At 36.2% G+C, this 23,148-nt stretch overlaps 1 protein-coding gene across 1 annotated transcript in view; it reads right to left on the bottom strand.

Moving 5' to 3' along the window:
* MYO3A (myosin IIIA) overlaps positions 1 to 23,148 on the bottom strand; it is a 224,368-nt gene that overhangs the window by 64,781 nt on the left and 136,439 nt on the right. The window contains 4 exon segments of the mRNA XM_079107812.1: positions 786 to 939; positions 11,052 to 11,199; positions 14,235 to 14,445; positions 19,462 to 19,588. Coding sequence (XP_078963938.1) covers positions 786 to 939; positions 11,052 to 11,199; positions 14,235 to 14,445; positions 19,462 to 19,588 — 640 coding nt within the window.

Here is a 23,148-nt window from a genome sequence, read left to right on the forward strand (position 1 = left end):
ATTAGAGGAGAGAATATGCCAATCAGGGGGTCAAGAAGACGCAATATCATGAACTTAATTTTAAGGAACAGGCTCTGCATATCATCATAAGTAAATAAGAAAAAATATGAATCTTTATTTTTTGCAAGTACTTGTTATACATAATAAATATTTTTTATAATCAGGGAATATGGTTTTCCACATTTAAAAAATGACTTTTTCAGTTACCAGAAAACTCTAAAGTATTTTCTTTTTAAAACTTAAATGACATTTCCATTTTAGCTGTTTGGATGATCATCTTAAGTATACTATACCCATCTCTGCCTTTTCAAATAGAAAAAAATGAATACATTAAGTCTTCCTTTGATGACTCAGGATTATTATCATGAGCATTTATTAATGTACTGTAACTTAGAGGTTATTAAGAACTTGAGACTATTTGTCTCTATTAAATAAATGGCTGGAACATCACAGATAAATTTGTTTCCTGCCTGCTAGCTATCTTTTCAAATTCTAGAATTCTTTCTGCTCTGCCCACCAATTTCTAATTTTGGGCTAGATAATTTCTAAGATCACTTCTAACCTTAGATTCTGTGATGGGGACTCTACCATAAAGTAAAGAGAAATCCCATATCTATCACTGTATGATAAACATTCACTGGTCCAAATTCTCTTCTTTAAAGTCAGCTGTGCAGAGTTTGTGACAGCTATTTTCTCCCAGATAAATTAAAATCATTTAAAAAATCATTCAGGATTACACCACTGTATTCATAAAGTCAAACAGTCATACTGGATTTGAAACTCACCTATCAGGGTCTGGTCGGTGGCCTTGGGAAATCTACTTTCTTCATCAAGTAAGGAAAGTAAACCCATTGGCTTCTGCAGAAACATATCTAAGAGGGGCCGGTTATCTTCATACTCAATAACTCTAGCATCAACATCTTCATTGAGGTATTCATTCTATCATTGGTGATGATACAAACAGAAAAATTCACTTAAAACTCTGTGAACAGGATGTAGCTCAACAGTGGTAACATAAAATTCCACTTTACATACATTATAGTAAGTTGCTGTCTATGATACTGCCCTTAAACCGAGGGTATCATTCTAACTTTCCCTCCACATAATCGCTAGTTCATTAAAATCAGCACTGATTATTCTCAGGATAGTGACAAAAGGATCTCCAGTCTCTATTCTAGAACTACAGACATCGCTCATTTTCAATGTAGGATAATATAGTAGTAAGAATATGTTCCAAAATTTACAGAATATGAGTAAGGTATATGTTGGAGTTCCTTTCCCTAGTGAATCTCTCAAGAACATTTCCATAACTTTTCAGTCATGATTTGAACATTCACATTGAATATGGTGGACATCAGTTGGTTGTGGGATCAACCAAGGGGTTTAGAGCCAAGGGTACACTGATTAACATCTGGACTCTGTCACTTAATTGTTTGAATCATCCTTTCGAATTTTCTTACTCTATTAGCTTCCCTCCTCTCACTTATTAAGTGGGGGTAATGATCCCTATCTCACAAAGCAAAAATACATGGTACGTTAGTGGCAGACAAGTGCAAGATGTGTGAAATAAAAGCAATGGACCACAGACAATGACTGTAGGACCGTGATGACAGCACACAGGTGCCCAGGTTCTAATTTAGGAAAGGGATAAAAGCTGTGGAACACAAGCTGGGTTTCTAGGACTTCCCTCTCACCATACCCCTGTCCCAGTGCTGAAGTCTGTGAAAGAGAAGAGACATGGGTGGCCTCTGGCCTTTCATAGTAAAGTGATGCTTGTGAGTAGGAGGATCACTGTTTTTCAGGGATAAAGCAAACATTCCTGCCAGGTATGTATGAAATCACTGTTGACTTGGGCAGAAGGTCTTGCACATGTTTAAGTTACAGGCTATTTTTGTGATTGTTTTAAGATAGTTTTAAATTCATGAAATATATTCATCATCTACGAGAAGCTAGAGGAAGAAAATTTATTTCTGACAACTTTGGAATTGAGTCAATGATAAGCTGAAACTTTTAAACACCATGATATGAGACTTATGAAGCTGAAACATTATTTCAAGGGTACCATACAAAAATGTATTTTTTTTATTTTAATTTTTTGTGCTGGGAGGGTTAAACCCAGGGACTTGTACATGCTGAGTTATATCCTCAGGCCAATGCATATATATTTTAAACAAAACAAAACCTAATACATAAAAAGGCGAACCCATGGCATCGAAGGTGAAGAACTGGAAAGACATTTAGTTTATTCAGTACAAGAAAATGAAAACAATGTCTTGGAGTTTCATGCCTTTCCAGTTGAAGGTAACCTTGGAAAAAGTCTGTAGACCTAGAATTATTTTACTGTTAGACACATTATGCTGACAGCATATAATAGCTTAAATCACAACTGCAAAGTTCAAGAGAAGTTTTGTGTGTTTTAAACAGAAAGCACATGAGGTTAAGGTCTAAACTGATGCATTTGTCATTTCTATTTGCCAGTGTCAAAATCCCTGGAATGCATTTATGGCAGGTGATACAGAGAAGAGATGAGTAACTTGGCAAGCAATGGGCTCCCCTTACAGATGCTGGTTAGTATTATGGATTCCAGGCAATCAAAGGAGAAGAAAAAATACTATTACTGTACTCAGGACTTAAAAAGTACTTCTAGTAAAATAATCATGCCTAAAAGAATGTTACATATTTTTACAGCAGTTACGATAGCAAAATGCCTAATTATTTTCTAACACACATAGAAAAGCAAAGCTCATATCTCCTCAAAAGGTCATTGTTCTGTCCTGCACATTAAAATTACACTTAAAGCAGAAGATGAACAGAGTTGTTATCTGCATTTCTGCTGAAGTATTTAGTCTACATAATTTCCACTCTGTTCAGATGGCCTGAATTCCCTTTTGAGAAAATGGGTGGGTGAATAACCATTTTAAATGTATATCAGAGAGGCAAAGGAAGCCAGAAGACTTGGAGGTTAACCATTTCCATAACTCAGTCAAGTTCTTGTGTTTTTCACTGAGGTTTGATTATGAGCAATGAAAAGACATGGTTACAAGAGAGCTCATAGCAGGTACATCTCTGTGGCCATGGCTTCCACAGGAGACACACTTCCATAGCTGCGGGGTCCACAGCAGGTGCATCTCTGTGGCCATGGAGTCCATGAAAGGTGCACCTCTGTGGCCAGGGCCTAAACAACAAGATTAAGTACTTAGGGCTAACGTGTCTCCCCAGGAGACATTCAAGATTTCTACACTGGGTTCTCAGACTCACACAGCATCATGGAAGTGTCGTTCCGCACTCAGAGAGGCTTCAAAATTCTACCTGCCTCCTCAGCCACATGCAAATTTAAGCACAGATTCCTCAGCAGTTGGTAGCACAGTTAAATGTTAGCTGTCATCATTTTGGTCTCACCTCCTCAGAGAGACCCTCCCTCCATCTCTCAGACTAATTTAGCAACCTGTCTTTCCTCAACTGGCCACTCTTCAGCATCCTACCATTCTTTAAAAATTTCACAGTATTTCTGCCTTTTTTATGTGTCTATTATTCTCCATCTCTCCCATAAGAATGAATACTCTCTGGAAGCAGGAACTCTGTGTTACTCACCTCTCTATTCAACATTGGGCATGTTAAATAAATGGTGAGTCTCATACATTGAATGTATCACACACCCCATCCCCAAATTCATATGCTAAAGCCCAATGTCCCAATGTGATTGTATTTGGAGATGTAGAGTTTCAAGAGGTAAAGTTGAATGGACTCACTAGTGTGGGGCCCCCATCCAATGGGACTGGGGCCCAAGGAGGCACCAAAGATTTCAGCATAAAGATGAAAGGCCCTCTGTGGCCACCTTGGAGAGAGGACGCAGGAGGAACCAACTCTGACAACACCCTGATCTCAGACTTTCAGATTCCAGAACTGTGAGAAAATGAATTTCTGTTGGTTAAAGCAGACTTTCTTGAAGTCTGTGGTATTTTGTTATGGCATCCCTAGCAAATAAATACACTGAGCTTTCTGGATTCCTCTTGTAAAAGTTGTTTAGAAAAGCAGTTTTCCAGAGAGAGGAAGATTGGGTGAAAACAACAAATGATGTGTGCATGTGTGTGTGTGTGTGTGTGTGTGTGTGTGTAATCTTTTATTTCTAATTGTAAATGTAACACATGTACATTAAACATTTAAAACACAGAGAAATCATTGACGCTTTAAAATTCAAATAAAATCCATCTCCTATAGTTAATGCTTATTAACATTTAGTTTTTTATGCAAATTTTTAAAATAAAATAGAAATTCTACTATTAGTTCAACATTAATTTTACTTTACTTCCTTTGAAAAAAGGAAAATAGCATTATGCTATAAGAATGCACCTATAAACATTCTTTGAAGAGTGACATGAGAGGGTATCCTGTAGTTTTCAATTCCGTTCTTTCCACACGGGGCCATTTTAGAGTACTGTTTTATTTAAGCAGTGCTCTGAGGCTCATCTGTGAGCACCCAGCTTTTCTGTATTTTGTGTCTTAGGACAGATTAGTTGACTGCAAGGTGTGGACACGTTACAGATCCTGATATGCATTCGAAGGTTGATTTTTTGAAAACCTGCAGCACTGTGTACTCTAATCAGTACAACTGGTTGCACCTTCAGCAGCAATAAATGTTCTCATTAGCAATGTCTTATCTGGTATTTTAGATAGGCAAAATGATAATCTATTATTGTATCTGCATTACTTTGATTATAATTTTACCTAAAATGAGAGTTTTGGGAAAAAAGATATATGCTTAGCACACATTATTACACTTACTGCCTACCAGTTATTATTGGATCCTTGATTCTTTTCTACTTTGCTCATTTTTTCATGAGAACAACCCTGGAGAGCTCTCAGAAGAACTGGATTCTGTTACTGGTTTTGTTTCAATAGCTTGTAACTTGTCTAAATCACGGGGTAATTTTTACTTGTGAAATAGAGATAATCCATTTAAATTCCCGAACTATGAACATGTTATATTTGTTTTTCACTTTCTCTCTCTCTCCCTCTCTCTCTCTGCAAATATGTAAATGTGTGTATATATAAATATACGTGTATATACATATGCACATTATTTTTAATACTGACACCTGAATGAAATAACTAAGCCTCTAAAAATAAAAATGAAGAAATCAAAGTGGTAATAATCCATGTGTTTGAAAAATCCAAACTCTTGATGTAAAATAATATTTATTATTTAAAATCTCTTTCTTCCTGTATCAAAGCTGATACTGATGATTATGTTAATGTTAATGGTGAGTCATAGGGAAAGTTGTTCATCATTAACTTGAGATGACAATGGTCATTAACTTAGAATTTGACAAATAACCTAATAAGAAACATTTTGGGTAATTCCTAGGAAATTGCCCATGTTTTATTTTATGCACATTTTGTTGAACTTTGGAGGAAGCAGTTTCAGAACTGTGCTCTCCAGAACAACCTTCTTACTCAGAGAAAGATGTGTGCTACACATGTTGAGATAAAAATCCCAATTTTAATGTATGACATCCTTGGAAATGCCTTAAAATTCATAAAAGATTTTACAAATCTATGTTTTCTTGACAGGTATTGGCTTACCATAAGGAGACATTTGGATTAGGAATTCAGAAATGTAGAATCTCTTTTACCTTCAATCATTTCTTCTTTATGGTTCTATTTAAATCTTTAGCAAAAATTTCAGTCTGTCAACAGTGTGCTGTAGGTTCACATGCAGAAAATGAGAGTAACTATATGGAGAGTAACTATTTGGAACTATATGGTATATTTGATGAAAACAATTTTTATCAAAAAATTTAAAAATGCTTAAAATCTGAATAAATGATCAAAACAAGTAACACAAATCTCCACATCACATTGAGGGTGTTGGCCCAGCTTCGTCATTGAAAAAGAAAGACTCCTACTCAGTGTGGCTGCTAAGAAATGTGGGACATGGAGGCTGAGGAAGGCAGTGGTGTGGTCCCACCAGGGGCTGCTGCAGGGGTGTCTGGATATAACTAACTATTAAGATATCAGCTTTCATATTCATTGTGTGAGAACATAAGGAATATGTGGCTGTGATTCCAAACCATAGCCCAGACTTTGCCCCAGCATTTAAAAAGGGAGATTTACTGTATCAAGGGCTCCTAAATGTATGACCGTCATAATGTTCAAAGAAAATGCCTATAAAATGGTCTCCATGATTTGGAGAGCTGAAATAAGACAAACATTACCAAGGTCTCACGCAGATGGCTTAATAGGGAAGAAATTAAGACAGGAAATAAAAAATCCACACTTTAAAGCAAAACAATTTGAAGACATTTATAAGAGGTTGGTTTTAAATTGCCCGTGCAGTTTTTATCAGCTGACTGATTCTGTTTATGTTGTAGTGTTAAAAAAGTTGAAAATCTAGGTATTATTATTGGATGGATTTTTATTCTTTGTAAGTGCCTCAAATTATGTGTTATGAGTCCATGTCCAAAACCTCAAGAGCTTTAAACCTCAGGATGTGAACAGCTGGAGACGAAAGCCATGCTCATCACTTTCTGTAGGAGCAACCGCGGTCATAATTACAGTTATTGTTTCCAATATGTGCTGTAAACAGTTTCCTGCTTATAAAATTACTCCTGGCTTTCAGTTCCAAACCCACACAGGCGCCTATATAAACGATATATGTAAAAGCACATCTTTGTACAGAAACAAACATTAATAGCTCACTTTTAAAAACAAATGTTAGTCCAGTTAATAACTAGTCAAATGTGCTGCTTCAATGTATGAAAGAAACTTATTCAAAGTAAAAATGGGCACGTAAGGAAGCACAGTGAATCTACAGGGTTCTAGAACAATGTTTTGTACCCCCATACGTGTTCTGAGTGCCCAACGGCACTAAAGGACAACTGGCATTTGTTCCAGTTTGAATTCTTGACCAAGATTGACCAACCTATGGTTGGCATGTGCTCCCCTTATTTTAAATAAAAACTATTAGGGAACATAGTTCATTTCTTTTGTTCATTTCTTCTATTTTACAATGGTGCAAAGTTGGGCTGGGGAGAGAGCTCAGTTGGTAGAGTGCCTGCCTTGCATGCACAAGGCCCTGGGTTCAATCCCCAGCACCACCAAACAAACAACAACAGTAAAAACCAAACAATGGTGCAAAGCTAAAACAAAGGATAAAATCCATGCTGCAGCCCCAGCACAAGGATGCCTTTGAAAAAGGAGGTACATCTCTAACATGGGATTTTAATATGGGATACGTAACTCCACATAACTTCAAACTTTCTATTGCACTTTATTACACTTAAGCTCTCTTTCACATAAAGACAGTCAGAAAACACACAAACAAGAACAAAACACAGCCCAGACCTTGATTATCTTTTTACAGTGGAAATGCAGAGTGAAGACTGTTGAAAAAAAAAAGAAAGTCTCCCTGTTGGAAATGGGATAACCTGCTGCCCTTTGAGCTCACGTGGAAGTCCACATTCATGCCAGACAAATGTTACATGGAAAGCTAAAATATGAGTACCACTTTAGGGGAGTTAATACAATTGAGAGAAAATGATATACTTTCAGGTGTAGTTCATTCAGAAAAGTTTGATTGAGTCTCAGATTTTAAAAAGAATACAAATATTCTCCTCATCTTTCATTTGCAGGGGTGGGTACCAAGATTATCATTTAATTTTTCACACTATTATTTTCAGATACAAGGTGATTTAAATGTTTTTAAAATCAATATACATAATTCTTCCAGGACTGAGAGTGTATGGAAACTTCAAATGCTGTGAAATATCATGCATCAGGAAATTTTCAGGCCTATATATTATACACTCTAGAGGGATAATGTAAATAATAAAGATCATTTCTCTTCTAGATAATGAGAAAGGTATACAAGTTCTGGATGCTGTAGGTTGGTTGTTAAGAGATTCTGAGGCACTATGTCCACAGAAAAGGAGACTGTAAAGAGAAAAGAGGCATAGCTGCTGGTGAATGGACAGCAGGGATTTCCAGGCTTAGAAAATGTCTAGGAAAATATTTGGAAAGTCACACTAATGGTTAGTTCTCAACCAAATATAAAACTCTCTACTTGGCAAGTTGGAGATTAGGTCACCGACATCAATTCTTTCACTAAAAATGTTTTACTACAGTCTTCTGATTAGTTTTTTTTTATAACAGATGGCAATGGGAAAATAACATTCAAAATACCTTGGTTATGACCTTTGCTGGAGTGTGCCAGTGTATATCGCAGCTAAGTTAAAACTGGGATAAACAAGGGAAATTTTCAGCAGATGGTCCAGTGTGGCAGAACAACAGGACTACAGTGTTTCACCTGCAAATGTGCTGTCCAGGCATGTGTCCTGCCAGGTATTTAGCCAGTCTGTCACATGAAATAGAGAACACAACATCCTACTGATGTGCAGTAGTGGCTTTGTTAAACTAAGGCGCTCTCAATTCAAACCTGTGACTCCATTTGACCAAGAAAAGTGTGATCGTGACTTAAACTAATACATTGTTGCAATATTTATTTCTCATTTATAGAAATTACTATGAGTACTCTAACTATGATAACTACATACAGTGAGAGTTAGCAGTTTTTATTTACATTTTGACCTTCAGAGGGAAGTTGGCAGAATGAAAGAAAAAAAAAAAAGTGCACCCACATGTTAAAAGAACAGAGAATCATCGACTAAGGCAGGGTTGCTGCATTCATCAGAGCAGACATTCATCAACCTGGATCTTACTCAGCCACCAGTGTCTGGCCCATGATTATAAAGCAGGGATTCCTACAATGTCATCCTAGAAAGGCACTGAGAAGAACTGGGAATGGCTTTAGTTCCTCAAGATGCTTTGTGCAATTCTGGATTCTGTTTCAAATTTTACTTTTGTTTGGGGAAAATTTTGAGTTGTTTTGTTTTGAAGCCTTCTCAAGAATGTTTTAAAAAATGTTTTTATCAGTGCATTGTAGCTATACCTAACAGTGGGGTTCATTATGAGATAATCATACATGCATGGGATATAATCTGCTCTATTTCAGTCCCCAGTGCTTTCTCTTTTCCTCCTCTCCTCTCTCTCCTTATCACCCTTCCTCTACTCTACTGCTCTTCCTTCCATTTATTTATCCCAAGGATATTTTAAAGGGCCTTATAGAATGGTTCCCGTAGCAAGCCAAAAGACAAATGAAGTGCATTAGAATCATGAATGAAACTCAAGGCTATGGGTCCAAGTCATTTGTAAACTCTAACATTCTATAAAATGTAAATAGCAATGATTATTGAAATATCTGTATATTGGTTTAGGACTAGTTCCAATAAAATCTAATTCTGACCCAAACCCCCAAGAAAGAAGAACATGAAAGGTATAACATCACAGGTATAATGCAAATCATTAATTAATTAAATGGGAGATACACGAGGATGCCTCTGGTTCCAAAAAGTAGTTAATCCTAATAGATCCATATTAAAAAGACCAAACTAAAAGACATTTACTTGTTTCATTCTCCAATCTGAATGGGTTCTGTGAGTTTCGTGAGGCATGAAAGCAAGATGTTAACTTAATTAATATTTATTGAGAACTTGCTAAATGTCAGCAAGTGCAAACAAAGAAAATACAAAAAGAATTAATCTCGGACATGATATCAGACCTAAAGGAGTTTATGCCCTACTAGAAGAGGCAAAATGTACTAAGGACTGATGAGACGGAGGCCATTCCAGTGGTGTGGTTAGAGCCAGATGCTGCATACTAAAGTGTTCCCAGAAGGGGAAGAAGTCAGTGCAGTGTAATGTCAAGGAACTTAGCTATGGAGGAACGGAGGCCAGGCCTATACAGATAAGCAGAGTGGAGAAGCATTTGTGAATCGTTGTTTTTTTTTTTTTTTTTCTGCTTTTAAAGAGATTTCATCATGTACCTCTGCTATGGGGAGGGGCAGAGGAGACAAGAAGTGGCATAGGAAGAATGAGGAAATGAATATTTGGTGCAACCAGATCCCCGTGTAGATGAGAGAGAGCGAGCTGAAAGACACAGATAAAATCTTCGTCTTACATTTATGCTCCATATTTGGATTTAGATATGCCAGGATTTGGGGCTCAGTGGTAGAGTGCATGGAGCAATCAAGATGCTCTTCATTCAAACCCCAGCACCCCCCAAATAAAACAAAACAAAATTTAAAAAGAATTGTTTTCAAAATGTACCTTCCAAATAAATTCTCAATAAGTCTAAGTATTTTAAATAAAAATGACTCATGTACCTCTGATTTATCTTGAACTTAAATCAAAACATCATTCTGATCAGTAAACATAAAATAATGAAATTGGACAGAGTCCAACGACATACTGAAGAATATTAAATATGATGCTTTTTGACTTAATAAAATAATTTTAAAATCTTAATAGGACAGTTTTGCCAAATGCAATATAAATAAGTCACTGCTTTTTCTCTAAGAAAGAATATTTTTGAAGCTGAATCATAAATTACACATTGTACCCTGACAAAATTACCGTTTCATGGCATTTGCATTAAATCCATTATCTTGTGTGCTGTTGCCTAGCTACGGAAATTCTGAAGTTTAATCCATTTTAGATGGATATTGAAATTTCAGACAGAATTTCAACTATGCATTCTACAGAAATAGAAAGGGTTAGACACACCTGTTTACTTAAATTTTCAAGGAAATTTCTTTGTTTGCAAGGGTCAAACTTCCTAAGTTCTGGAGAAGAGTTATGACTTTCAGTGAAGGACTTTTAAGATTATATAAGAAGTCACACTGAATTCATACTAGTTTTTGTTGTTTTTACTATGGACATAGAGAAAAGAAAATCTTTCCTTTGTCTTTAAAAAATTTTTTTTAGTTGTAAATGGACACAATATCTTTTTATGTGTTTATGTTTATGTGATGCTGAGGATTGAACCCAGTGCCTCATGCAGGTGAGGTTAAGCGCTCTACCACTGAGCTACAGCCCCAGCCCTCCTTTGTCTTTTTAAGGACAGATTTTAAATCTGTGGTTTAGGCCCTGCTTCATCCATACAATTATGCATATAACACACATGCATGAATCTTTAGTGTAAGTACCTGAACTTACCTGTTCCCATGCGAACACATGCTGATTAAAATAATACTGAATTTGTTCATTTGCAATGTTAATGCACAGCTGCTCGAAGGAATTTTTTTTGAAATTTTCAAAGCCAAATATATCAAGAATACCAATGCTCAGTTCATCACCATTCCCACTGAAAAATTAAAGTGGTGTTATTTTGACTTATTACTTATTTCCTCAGAAGGTAAAGCAAAGCAGAGTAGAGTTTTCATTTGTGATTGAGCTAAGAAACTACCTTCAGGACATAAAGTTTCTTAACTGGAAGAGTTTCTCTCCATAGAACATAAAGATAATGAAGGCAACGTTAATTTTAATATATAGATAGAACAATATTTTCCTTGCACTTCTGAAACTACTCCTATGCTCTTATATGAACAAAAGAAAAAAATTGTTTTATCTATGGGTTGTAAGTACAAAGTCACAGCCCTGAGTGAATCATAAGTCATAGGGACAACCTGGCAGGCACTCAGAACACAGCAAACATATTCTATTGAACTATATCAGAAAAGCAAAACTTCTGCTAAGGATTATATTTAGTTTTTCATTTTTAGGAGAACAATTTTTAAAATCTTACTAAAATGATCTTAGTTATGTTGAAGAATTGCTATCTAATTTTGCATTATTTGCTTATAATTTTTTAATACAGGACAAATGCTAACCTGGGGGGGGGGAACAGGATCTTGTAGTGCTTTAAAATACTATTTCACAGTTAAGTATTTCAAATGCATTTTCTTTCTGCTATACCATGTGTCTGCTTCAGTTCACTAGAGGTGAGCTTCTTGGTCAGAAAGTTTGCTCCTCTACCAAAAAATATATGCATTGACAGTTATTTCCACGTGCATTTAAAAAGGAAGTACAAAAGCTCCTCTTCCTGTTCACCATTTATTAGCATAAGTCACAATCAGTGCTGTGAGGACGTGATTTGGAAATGACAGCTAGTAACTGGAGAGCACTTCTACATTTGGCGAGAGAGTGCACTGAGTGAGGAGTGCTTTAAAGGTATGACGGGTTGGAGAGAAGGAGAGCCACATATTTCTGAAAGTTTCTGTTTTGAACAGTAAGTATTGTTCTATGTGATTATATGTCAATGTAAGATACACATCATTAATATTTATGTTGGCTTAGTAAAACATTATTATTTTATAATCTTTTTGCCAGATAGGGTACCACTGAGGTAAGTATTTAGTTCACTGCATTGTAATGTGTTAAAGCCAAGCTGGACTTTAGAGATAATCTAGTTGAGGGATTCTTAAAATGGAATCTACTACTGGACTTCAAGGGGTATGTAATCACAACTGTGTGAAATATTTTGGTGGGTATGTACAAATGAATACATCTTTTATTTTGGAATGAAGAACAAGAGACATTTTTCAGGAGATTCTTAAAAGGCTCCAAGATGCCCATCAACTATTAAAACTTAGCTGGGGGTGGGGCAGTGGTACATACCTGCAATTCCAACTACTTAGGAGGCTGAGGCAAGGAAGATCACAAGTTCAAGGTCAATTTGGGCAATTTAGTGAGACTCTGTCTCAAACAACAACAACAACAAAATATTAAAATGGCTGGGGTCATAGCACAGTGTTGTAGAGTACCCTGGGTTCAATCACCAGTACTACAAAACACAAAGTCTTGTCATTCAGTGCCCTTATATAATAGCAAATGAGGAAGAGACCCAGAAAAATGCAGTCATGTGCTCAGAGTCACCCAAGTTAATGGCAAGACCTTGCATAGAACAATGGGTTCTCCGAAATTTCAGTGTAAATCTTGACAGAACTGAACTACACAATTTCAATTAGATTTACTTTAGTTTATTAAACTTTCTATTAAAAAGTCTAAGCCTTGGATAGTTTTCATTAGAGTATGGAGAGGAAAGTTACCAGTTAGCAGATGGCTATGGTAGGATTTTTGGCAGATCACTCTGCTGGGTACCATCTAGTACTAAACATGCAGATAGAGGGTAACTAACAAGGTGAAGTTAAGTCTCTAAATATTTCAGTTACGTTATGTAGAGTATATATACATTGAAAAAAATTCCTGAACTTTCACACTTTTATGTGAGTGCCTAACATAATAAAGGTGGTTACATATGAACCTACAAACCAATGTGATCATTAACTCAGGGACAAGCTGGGTTGTGCTTTGTGAACTCAGCTGTGGTGAGGTAGAGTTCAGTAGGCAGTTAACAGAAGTAATTTTAAGGGATTAAAAACATGGAGGGAATAATAGATTATCTTTTAGAGAATTTGGATACTACACTATGGGGTATATTTTAGTGGAAAAATAATAAAGTGCATATTTGCAAAGTGTATAAAATGATCTTTAATGCTTAACTAGTAGATGTGAATGAGGTTGCCTTGAAGCAGGCATTCATTGGGCTTTTCTAAAAGCACACAAAATTTCTAAAATTTGTGTAACTTATGCCAGAACAGAGCTTTAGATGTAGATGCGAGGGACTTCCATCTATGTATGATCCACTCAATGATGGCTACAATTACCTTTAATTTGTATTTTATTTTGAAACAGGGTCTTTCTGAGTTGCCAGGGTTGGCTTCAAACTTGAGATCCCTTGCCTCAGTCTCCAGGTAGCTGGGATTACAGGTATATGCCACAGATTATTTTTAAGATGATGTACTAGGAAGGTTGTAAACCTAGGGTCAGAGATACCATATTCTCACTCCGCCATTCTCTAGTGCATTTCTGAAGCAAATGTCATAAGAGGTCATAATACCTACTCTTGCAGTGTTATAGTGAGAATTAAAATGAAAAAAAGTTTTCCTTTACCTTTAAGATTTAATTTCAATCTCAAAAACAGAGAACTGCTGAATTGGCATTTTATGTAAGTATAACATGGTATATTCTTCATGGTATACATTCTGATTAAAGGAAAACATTGACTGATAGTAATGTTGCATTTCCAGAGATAACATTCTACTGGTGATCATTCATGTTGCTATAGTTTTTATGTTGCAGCAGCTAAAAACTTTTACAGTCATGGCAAAATAAGGAGGTACTATTAGGAAATGAAGCGTATCTTGAAATAAAACTTTGATAATTAAATTATATCAATTAGAAACCTCTTCAAAGGGACTTACACAAATCTGAAAATTACAAAATAGATGCATCACCTGACCATATTTGGGGAAAAAAAGTTTGCACAGAAATTTTTACCTTGGCAACGGGTCACGCTTCAACAAACTGTTAATGCGATTGACTATCCAACTAAAGAGACGTCCATATAAAGTTTTAGCCATGGCATCTCTGACATCAGAAGCTTTTTCTACAGTGTTGGGTCGGATAATTGTTTCTCCTCTTGTGATCACACAGTGGGAGGTGAGAGCTTCTTGTAACTCATCTGCCTGAATGCAAAGCAAAGAGGCAGCTGTAAGATAAATAGATGTAGAAATCATGTCAATGAGATCACTTCCAAAATATGAAAATGTCTTAATTCATCTTCTTCAGATGATATGAAATAAATATGTGGACAGTTTATAGCATACAACTAAATTACTCTTCAACGCTAGTCCTGTGTCTCTTCAGGATCATTTTTCTCTCTTCTTCTCCACTGGTCCGACTGTGGCTGCCGTATACTCTGACATACCCTAAACCAAACAGGCTGACAGAGTGAAGTGGCTGCACTAGGAAGTGCTTACTGATGTGTGGTCAAACCTAACTTCATCAATTATGCTAACTAATCTCAAAGCACAGTAAGTAGATTTGGTGTAATTTCTTTTTGTATTTTTTTAAAGTTTTATTTATTTTTATTTTTACAGACTGCAATTTGATTCATTGTGCACAAATGAGGTACATCATTTTGTTTCTATGGTTGTGCACGATGTAGATTCATACCATTCCTGTAATCGTACATGTACATAGGGTAATGATGTCTGTCTCACTCCACTATCTTTCCTTCCCCCTCTCCCTCCTCACTCTCATTTCCCTCTACACAATCCAAAGTTCCTCCATTCTTCTCTTACTGGCCCCATTATGTGTTATCATCCACTTATCAGAGAAAACATTCTGACTTTAGTTTTTTGGGATTGGCTTGTTTCACTTAGCATGAAATTCTCCAATTCCATTCATTTACCTGCAAATGCCACAATTTTATTCTTCTTTAAGGCTAAATAATATTCCATTGTATATGTATACCACAATTTCTTTATCCATTCATCTCTTGAAGGACATCTAGGTTGGTTCCACAATCTCACTATTGTGAATTGAGCTGCTATAAACATTGATGTGGCTGTGTTACTGTAGTATGCTGATTTTAAGTCCTTTGGGTATAAACCAAGGAGGATAACTGGGTCAAAAGGTGGGCCCTTTCCAAGTTTCTGAGGAATCTCCATACTGCTTTCCAGAGTGGCTGCACCAATTTGTAACTCCACCAGCAATGTACAAGTGTGCCTTTTCCCCCACATCCATGACAGCATCTATTATTGCTTGCATTCTTTATAACAACCATTCTAATTGGAGTGGGATGAAATCTTACAGTGGTTTTAATTTGCATTTCTCTAATTACTACAGATGTTGAACACTTTTTCATATATTTGATACTATTATTATATAATTATTTTTGAAATGTAGAAATTAATTGAAAGGTTACTTAGTCTTGGGGGATGGTATACCCAAACAAGCAGGTAAGAACTACTTTCTGCAGTTTACAACTGAAAGAGCATACACTTAAATGTTGACAATCATGTATCTCTTACTAGGATTCTTCTTAGCTTCATATTTCAAAATTAGTAAATTTTGTTAAAACTTGATGCCTGGACTGGGGATATGGCTCAGTGGTAGAGTGCTTGCCAAGTGTGCACAAGGTCCTGAGTTCAATCCCCAGCACCGGCAAAAAAACAAAAACAAAACAAAAAACTTGTTGCCTGAACTAGCATTTTTAAAAACATTTAATGATAAATAAATATCATTTAAAATTAGTAATGCTTAAAACCCAGTGAATGTACATAATTTTAACCAAAATTACTACATGACAGGATAAGTTTTCAAGTCAGTTGCTTTCTTTTTAAAATATTTTGAGCATTTTGAATTTACTTTAGTAACCTTGATATTACTGGGTTATGTGGCTAAGATTATGAAACTCTATCTTAAATGAAATATTTTTTTTACATTGTAGAAGTAATATAGGATCACTGAAGAAATTTTACCATCAAAGTTAACATTCTTCATTTCTTTCCTTTGTGACATGTTTACTGCCATTATTCTGTACACCTCATCTTGATAAAACATCTTAAACATTGCTAATTTTGATGAATATTGTTAAAATATGATTTTAATGTGCTGCATAATATTCTGACATGTATTATAATATATAAATTATTTTTAAGTTGTTGGATGTTTAGGTTGTTTTTATATGTTCATAATGATAAAAATACTGGGATAAATATTTTGGGCATGAACATTTGCATCTATTCAAACTATCTGAACATCTCTAAGCTTTCTGACATTTATTACTTAAGTGTTTTTCAAAAACTGGATCAATTACACTCATCACTCAAATGAAAGACCAAGAATTTCAACACAATTGCTTGGATACCATGGATTTTAAAAACAGCCAATTCGAGAGGAAAAAAAAAAAAATCAACTTCTTAATATTTGGTTTTAATTGATTCCTAGTGAAGCTGAACACTTTTTCTTTCATTTTTATTCATTATTTGTGGTTATTATTTTGTAAACTGCCTTCTTGCATTGACATGTTCAGTCTTTCCCAAGTTATAAGAGTTCTTTATAACTTAAAAGAGAGTAATGTTTTGATATATTTGTTGCAAATATTTTCTCTCATTTTCATTTGCATGACAATTTCCTTTTTTGCTTTATTTACTATAAAATAGTTTCAATTTTTAGGGAGTCAAATAGCCATTTTTTAAGAAAATCATTTCTGCTTTTGGTTATCTGAACATAAACTTCTTCATGGAGGTCTCTCACATCAGGATTATATGAATGCATTTCATCTGGTATGCTGATGATTTTTGTGTTTAAATTGATGTACATTTAGAATTCATTTTGATATGTGATGTTTGAGAAGGATTCAAATACCTCCTCTCCCAAATGGTAGTCAGTTGGTTGTCCCTACTGATTCCCCACTGATTTGTAATGCCATTTTTGGTAATTTTAGTAGGATCTTTTTCTGAACACAGTCTCCCACCAATCTGTCTGTCTACTTCTATTTCCATATTGCCCATTCGGCTGACATATTTATCTAGTGTCTGCTACTGGCCAGGCATCTCACCTGGGGACACATTGCTAAGTACAATATTTTGAAAACACAGTTCCAATCTCGATGATCTTTATCCAGAAGAAATGGGAGGTTAATCAAGCAGTTTAAATGGGAAGAGGGAGGGAGAAAAAGGAAGAGAAAGAGAGGAAAGGGGAGGGGAAGAGAGAGGTAGAGAAGGAAAGGGAGACAGGGGAAGGAGGTAGGTGGAAGGAGGAGAAGAGGGAGATGGAGAACCCACCAACACATCAGTTAAGTGGTGTTTTAATGAACTGTGGCAAATGACCTGGAGAAGATCGGTTCTTGACATAGAGCAAACAGTTGGAAGGCCACTTAGTTCAGGTAAGAGGTGACAGTTGAAGCTTGGATGTTGTCTTGATGAGAACGGTGAAGATCAAGAGAAGTAGTCAAATTTGATAGACATTTATAGGAGAGTAGTACAGACAGAACCAGCCACTGGTTGATTGAAACAGTGCATTTGTGACACCATTTGGGAATGTGGCTTTCATTTGGAGACAATTATCTTTAACTATAAACAATTTTAATGTGAATTAGCAAAATTTCTCTATTCCCTAAGTGGCTCTTCATAAAGTGACTCAATTAATTTTAGTTCTATTCTTATTAATATTAACCATTTTTGATCTATGAGCTACGACTCTCCTGCTATATAGAACCAGATTCTCAATCGTCAGAATCATTTTTTAGTTTGGTTCCTTGTAAGTGTATTCTTATCTACAACTATTTTTGTTTGGATCTTAAATGTCTTATATGTCCCCCAAAAGCCCATGTACTAAAGGATTAGTGGTCAGTCTGCAGTGCTATTAAGAGGAGGAGGAACCTTCAGAGGTGGGGCCTAGTAGAAGCAAGTTATACCATAGGAATGGGCTACTGGAGAGGATTTTGGGACCCCAGTCTCTTCCTCTGTCTCTTTTTCCTTTCTGGTCACCATGACCAGAAGCTTTGCTTCATCACATGCTCCCTGCCATGATGTCCTACCTTGCCACAGCCCCCAAAATAATGGGTCAGTCAACCATGGATTAAAACCTCCAAAACCATGAGCCCAAACACAACATTCTTCCCTTTAAGCTGATTTTTCTCAAATCTTTGTCACAGCAGCAGAAAGCTAACCCAACCACCTAACGTTATTGCATCTCATTTCTGTTGGATGCTGACAATGCTTCCAATTTTGAGCATTCGGTGATAATTTAATTTTATCAGTGGAGTTGTCTGGTAATTTTTTTTCACTTCTGATAACTTCTTATCTCATGCTCCAGTGAAATTTGTTTATATATGGAAGATCAGAAGAGGTTTCCTCAAGGTTTCCAGGTAGATGCCAATCACTACATGCAAACCTCAAACCCTTGATCTGCTGTATTATCAATTTGTTCCAAATGCACAATAGGACACAAATGACAATGTTAAGGACAGGTTTTGATCAGGAGAGTTTCACATTCAGTCCTCTGAAATTATCCTGAAACATCTGATTCTGTTCCACAATAAGTATAATTCAGGAAAAAAATACATACATGAAAATCTGTATCATGATACATCAGGTTATGACTGGAACTTAAATAAGAAATTATGGGGACATATGCCAATATCATAAATAAAGAATAGAGTATCTTCCAAGTAGGAAAAAGCTATGCCACTGGAGGTATCAGTGGGCTAACTTATATTATTGGGAAAAATTCATCAACCTCTGCTATTAAAACTTGATTTGAAGCAAGTACCATGATGTGCTTTTGTGTGCTAAATAACTGAAAAATTAATTAACCCAGGATAAATGGGTATACAAAATTCATCCAGGAATAAAACAAAAGTTTTATTACTTTTAAAATGATAATGTTTTAAATGACAACTTTAATTCTTTTTCATATCAATTAACTAAATTTTATCTATATTTTCTATGTTTTCACATTAAAATATAAATAGCTCCTAACAGTCGAGTATAAAAAAAAGCTTTATGTTCAGAAGTGTTTTCTATAGTAATCAGTTCACATGCATAAAGATCTGATTTAAAGTAATGGACTTTTAAAATTTCATTTTACACAAATTAAATCTGAGTATCCTCTTAAGGATTCCATATAAGCACAATTGCTTGAAATTACCCTTATGTGACACCATATAAGAATTGAGAAAGTTCAGTTTTGAATAGAAGATAATAAAACTCACAGTTCTCCAGAGCTGCATGATTGCAAATGTAGCTTTTGTCAATCTGGTGTTCAGTTGCCACAGAAGAAAATTCAATGTTTCCAATGTTCAAGATGGCAGCGAGTATACTGTATACACTTCCGAGTTGCTGAAACACACCACAGAAATTTAAGTGAGCATCATTCTTCTCCTGACTGCAGCAAGGCGGTGTCTGTGGCTAGGGACAGCTGGAGAAAAAAGCCTCAACTCAGGTTCCAACTTGACAGGTCCTCCCACAGACTACAGCGTCAGACTAAGAGATGCAAGTAGGCAAGATCCATGTAGGTTTGGCCTTATTCCCTATTCTGAATTCAGAGGGGACAACAGGGTCCTTTACCTAGGAAGTACCCCAAATATTTCATGAATGAAAATGTGAATAAAAAATAGAAATAAACTCTCAGAGGAAACAAATATTTATTAGGTTATAGATAAATCTATCCACATGAAACCTCAGAACTTAGTGTGGTTGTTACCTATGGACATTTTCATGACATCATTTAACAATGAGGCTATGTGTACGAATGAAGAAGAGTAAGTTAAGAAAAATCTAAAGATCCTGTCACCCAAGTCAATAGATATACGTGGCTTCAGGATAGACCTGAAAACTTTGGACCATAGTTTACATTTTATAGTTGTTATCACTTCTTTAACATAAATTCAAAAATTTAACATAAATGCACTCTTTAACATAAATTCTAAATAATGTATATTGAAAACATTCAGAGAGGCACATATGTATGACTCTTTTTGAAGGTACTGGAGGAATTTTGATTAGGAACCTATGATAATTCTAGGTCTTATTCCAACTGTGTTCCTGGTGAAGTCAGGTGAAGAGACAAAATCCTTTATTGTTTTTTCAAGTTGATGCATTGATTCTAGCCCAGTTCCTACACTTAAAAAACTGATATTTCACTCACTCTGACATTCCAAGTCAAGATGAAAGTTGGCTATGAAAAAAATATCTTTAGGGTTATTTATTCATTCATAAATAGTATACACATAAATATATTTAATGAATATGTAAATTTTTAAATAAATATATTTGTTGAGCATACTTTGTTGATCTCCATTCACTTGTCCAATAAGCCTATATTTTATGCCAGGCATGTTCTAGTTACAGAGAATTCAGCAGAAGGAAGACCAAAGATTTTCACTTCCCTCTCTCTGCTGTTCTGTAATAAAACACTGATTTGAAGTTGCAAGTTCAAAAGAGGAAACTGTACAAGAAGAGAGACAATAAAAGTAAGCAAATAGATAAACATGACACCTTCAGAAATGCTTGAAAGAGCTGATGAAGAAAATAAAACAGAAAGGCGCAATGAAGAGTGACTTGGGGGAGAGGCTTTCCAGTTGGAGGTCAGGGAAGGCTGCCCTCAGCCCAGGTCACACTGAAACTGGAGCCTGAATGACAGGAAGGAGCCTGCCACAAAGGGAAGTGGAATCAGACCACTCCAGGCAGAGGGAACAAGAGCTAAGCCCTTCCTTGAGAAAAGAAGGAAGATCAGTGAGGGACTGGAGGAGGGAGAGTGAAGGGGAAGAGTGGTACGAGGAGACATGAGCACAGGCCAGATCACCCAGGCTCCCTGGGGTTTGGATTTTATTCTAATTACTGCAGCAGCAAAGCCACTGGGGATTTCAAAGCAGACGGCACCTTCAGCTCTCCTATTTTACATTGGTGAGTATGGCCACTGTGTGGAGTTAATGGACAGGGGCAAGATGGAGAGTCAGGAGGCTACTAGTCTGGGTGAGAGATGATGGTGATTTTGACTGGAAAGAGAAGATGGAAGGAAGCAAATGGATTGGGGTATATTTTAGATATGCCAAGAGACAGGATGTGAATCACTTTTCCAAGAAAATTCTCCTGGTAAGGAAATGTCATCTGCAATATGCATCTCTTCTAATGAAGTGGCTGGCATGGGCTTTAATGGTTTTCAGATGGAGAAATTAATACAAATTTGACATTTGCTGTATTGTTTTTTAGCTCGAGGAAACTTTGGGCCTCATGGATAATCCATAATAGGAATATTCCTTTCAACAGGTTGTGGAAGACTGTTGTTTCAAAACTTTGCGTGTGTTTGTTACAGATTAGAAAGTCAAGGTGTACACACTCCCAAAGTTGTATTTTTGACAGCATTTAGAGATTCACTATAGGAAAGTACATGCTGAATCAAGGTACTTAATTCCTATCAATTGTTTGTGAGCACGACTGCAAAATTTTTCTGAACTGTGCAGCTCTCCCTGCTGTTCTGTAATAGCACTGAATTGGACTGAAGTTGTAGGTTCAAATGACAGAAAACAAGGCCATGGCTCAGTGTGGCTTGCAGGTAGGTGGCTGGGCAGCAAAGGAGCCTGGCCTCAGTGACAGGCATGGTCTTGACCAAGGGACCAGTTGAGTCATCTGTGACCCGACAACTCATCATCTCTGTGGCTGACCATCACCAAAGAGACTCAAGTAATTATTTTTATTAGAGGATTACAGTTACACACAGGAGTTGGGTTCATTTTGATAAACTCATAGGTGCATGGAATTTGCTTTGCTCCACTTCAGTCCCAGGTGTCCCTGCTTTCCTTCCCCCTCCTCCCTCCCTCTATTTTCCTACCTCTATTCCATTGATCTTCCTTTTTCTTATTTATTTTTGATTGATGCTTTATACATTTACATACAATTGAAAGTCACTGTGGTATATTTATATACACACATAGTGTGATTTTGTTAAATTCATTCTGCATTTTTTCCCCTTTCCAGTCCCTCCTCCCTGCCTCTCAATCTCCTTCTTCTACTTCACTGAACTCCTTTATATCTTTATGATATCTGATCCCCCACCTACTTTTTCTCTTATTTTTCTCTGACTTCTTCATGTGAGAGAAACCATTTGACCCTTTTTAAAAATTATTTTTAATTTTGAGGGTAGCAGGGATTGAACTCAGGGGCACTTGATCACTGAGCCATATCCCCAGCCCTATTTTGTATTTTATTTAGAGCCAGGGTCTCACTGAGTTGCTCAGCACCTCACCATTGCTGAGGCTGACTCTGAACTCTTGATCCTCCTGCCTCAGCCTCCTGAGCTGCCAGGATCCCAGGCATGGCGCCACCATGCCCAGCGTGACCCTTTATTTTTTGAGTCTGACTTATTTCACTCAGTATGCTATTCTCCATTTCCATCCATTTACCAGCAAATGCCATACTTTCATTTTTTATGACTGAGTAAAACTCCATTGTGTATATATACCTCGTTTTCTTAATCCATTCATCTACAAATGAGCATCTGGTCTGGTTCCATAATTTGGTTATTGTGAATTGTACTGCTATAAACATTAATGTGGCTGTATCATTATAGTATGTTGATTTTAGTTTTTTGGGTAAATACCAAGTAGTAGGATAGTTGGGTCATATGGTAACTCCATGCCTACTTTTTTGAGGAATCTCCATTCTGCTTCCCAGAGTGGTTGTATTAATTTGTGGTCTCACTAACAATATATGAATGTACCTTTTTTCTACATCCTCACTGACATTTATTATTTGTATTTTTGATAATTTCTATTCTGACTAGTGTGAAATGAAACATTAGTGTAGCTTTGACTTGCATTTCCTTGATTGTTACAAATGTTGAACATTTTTAAAAATATTTGTTGGTTATTTGTGTTTCTCTTTTGAGAAGTATTTGTTTA

This window comes from Sciurus vulgaris (genome assembly GCF_902686455.1).
Source record: "Sciurus vulgaris genome assembly, chromosome: 12".
Taxonomy (NCBI): Eukaryota; Metazoa; Chordata; class Mammalia; order Rodentia; family Sciuridae; genus Sciurus; species Sciurus vulgaris.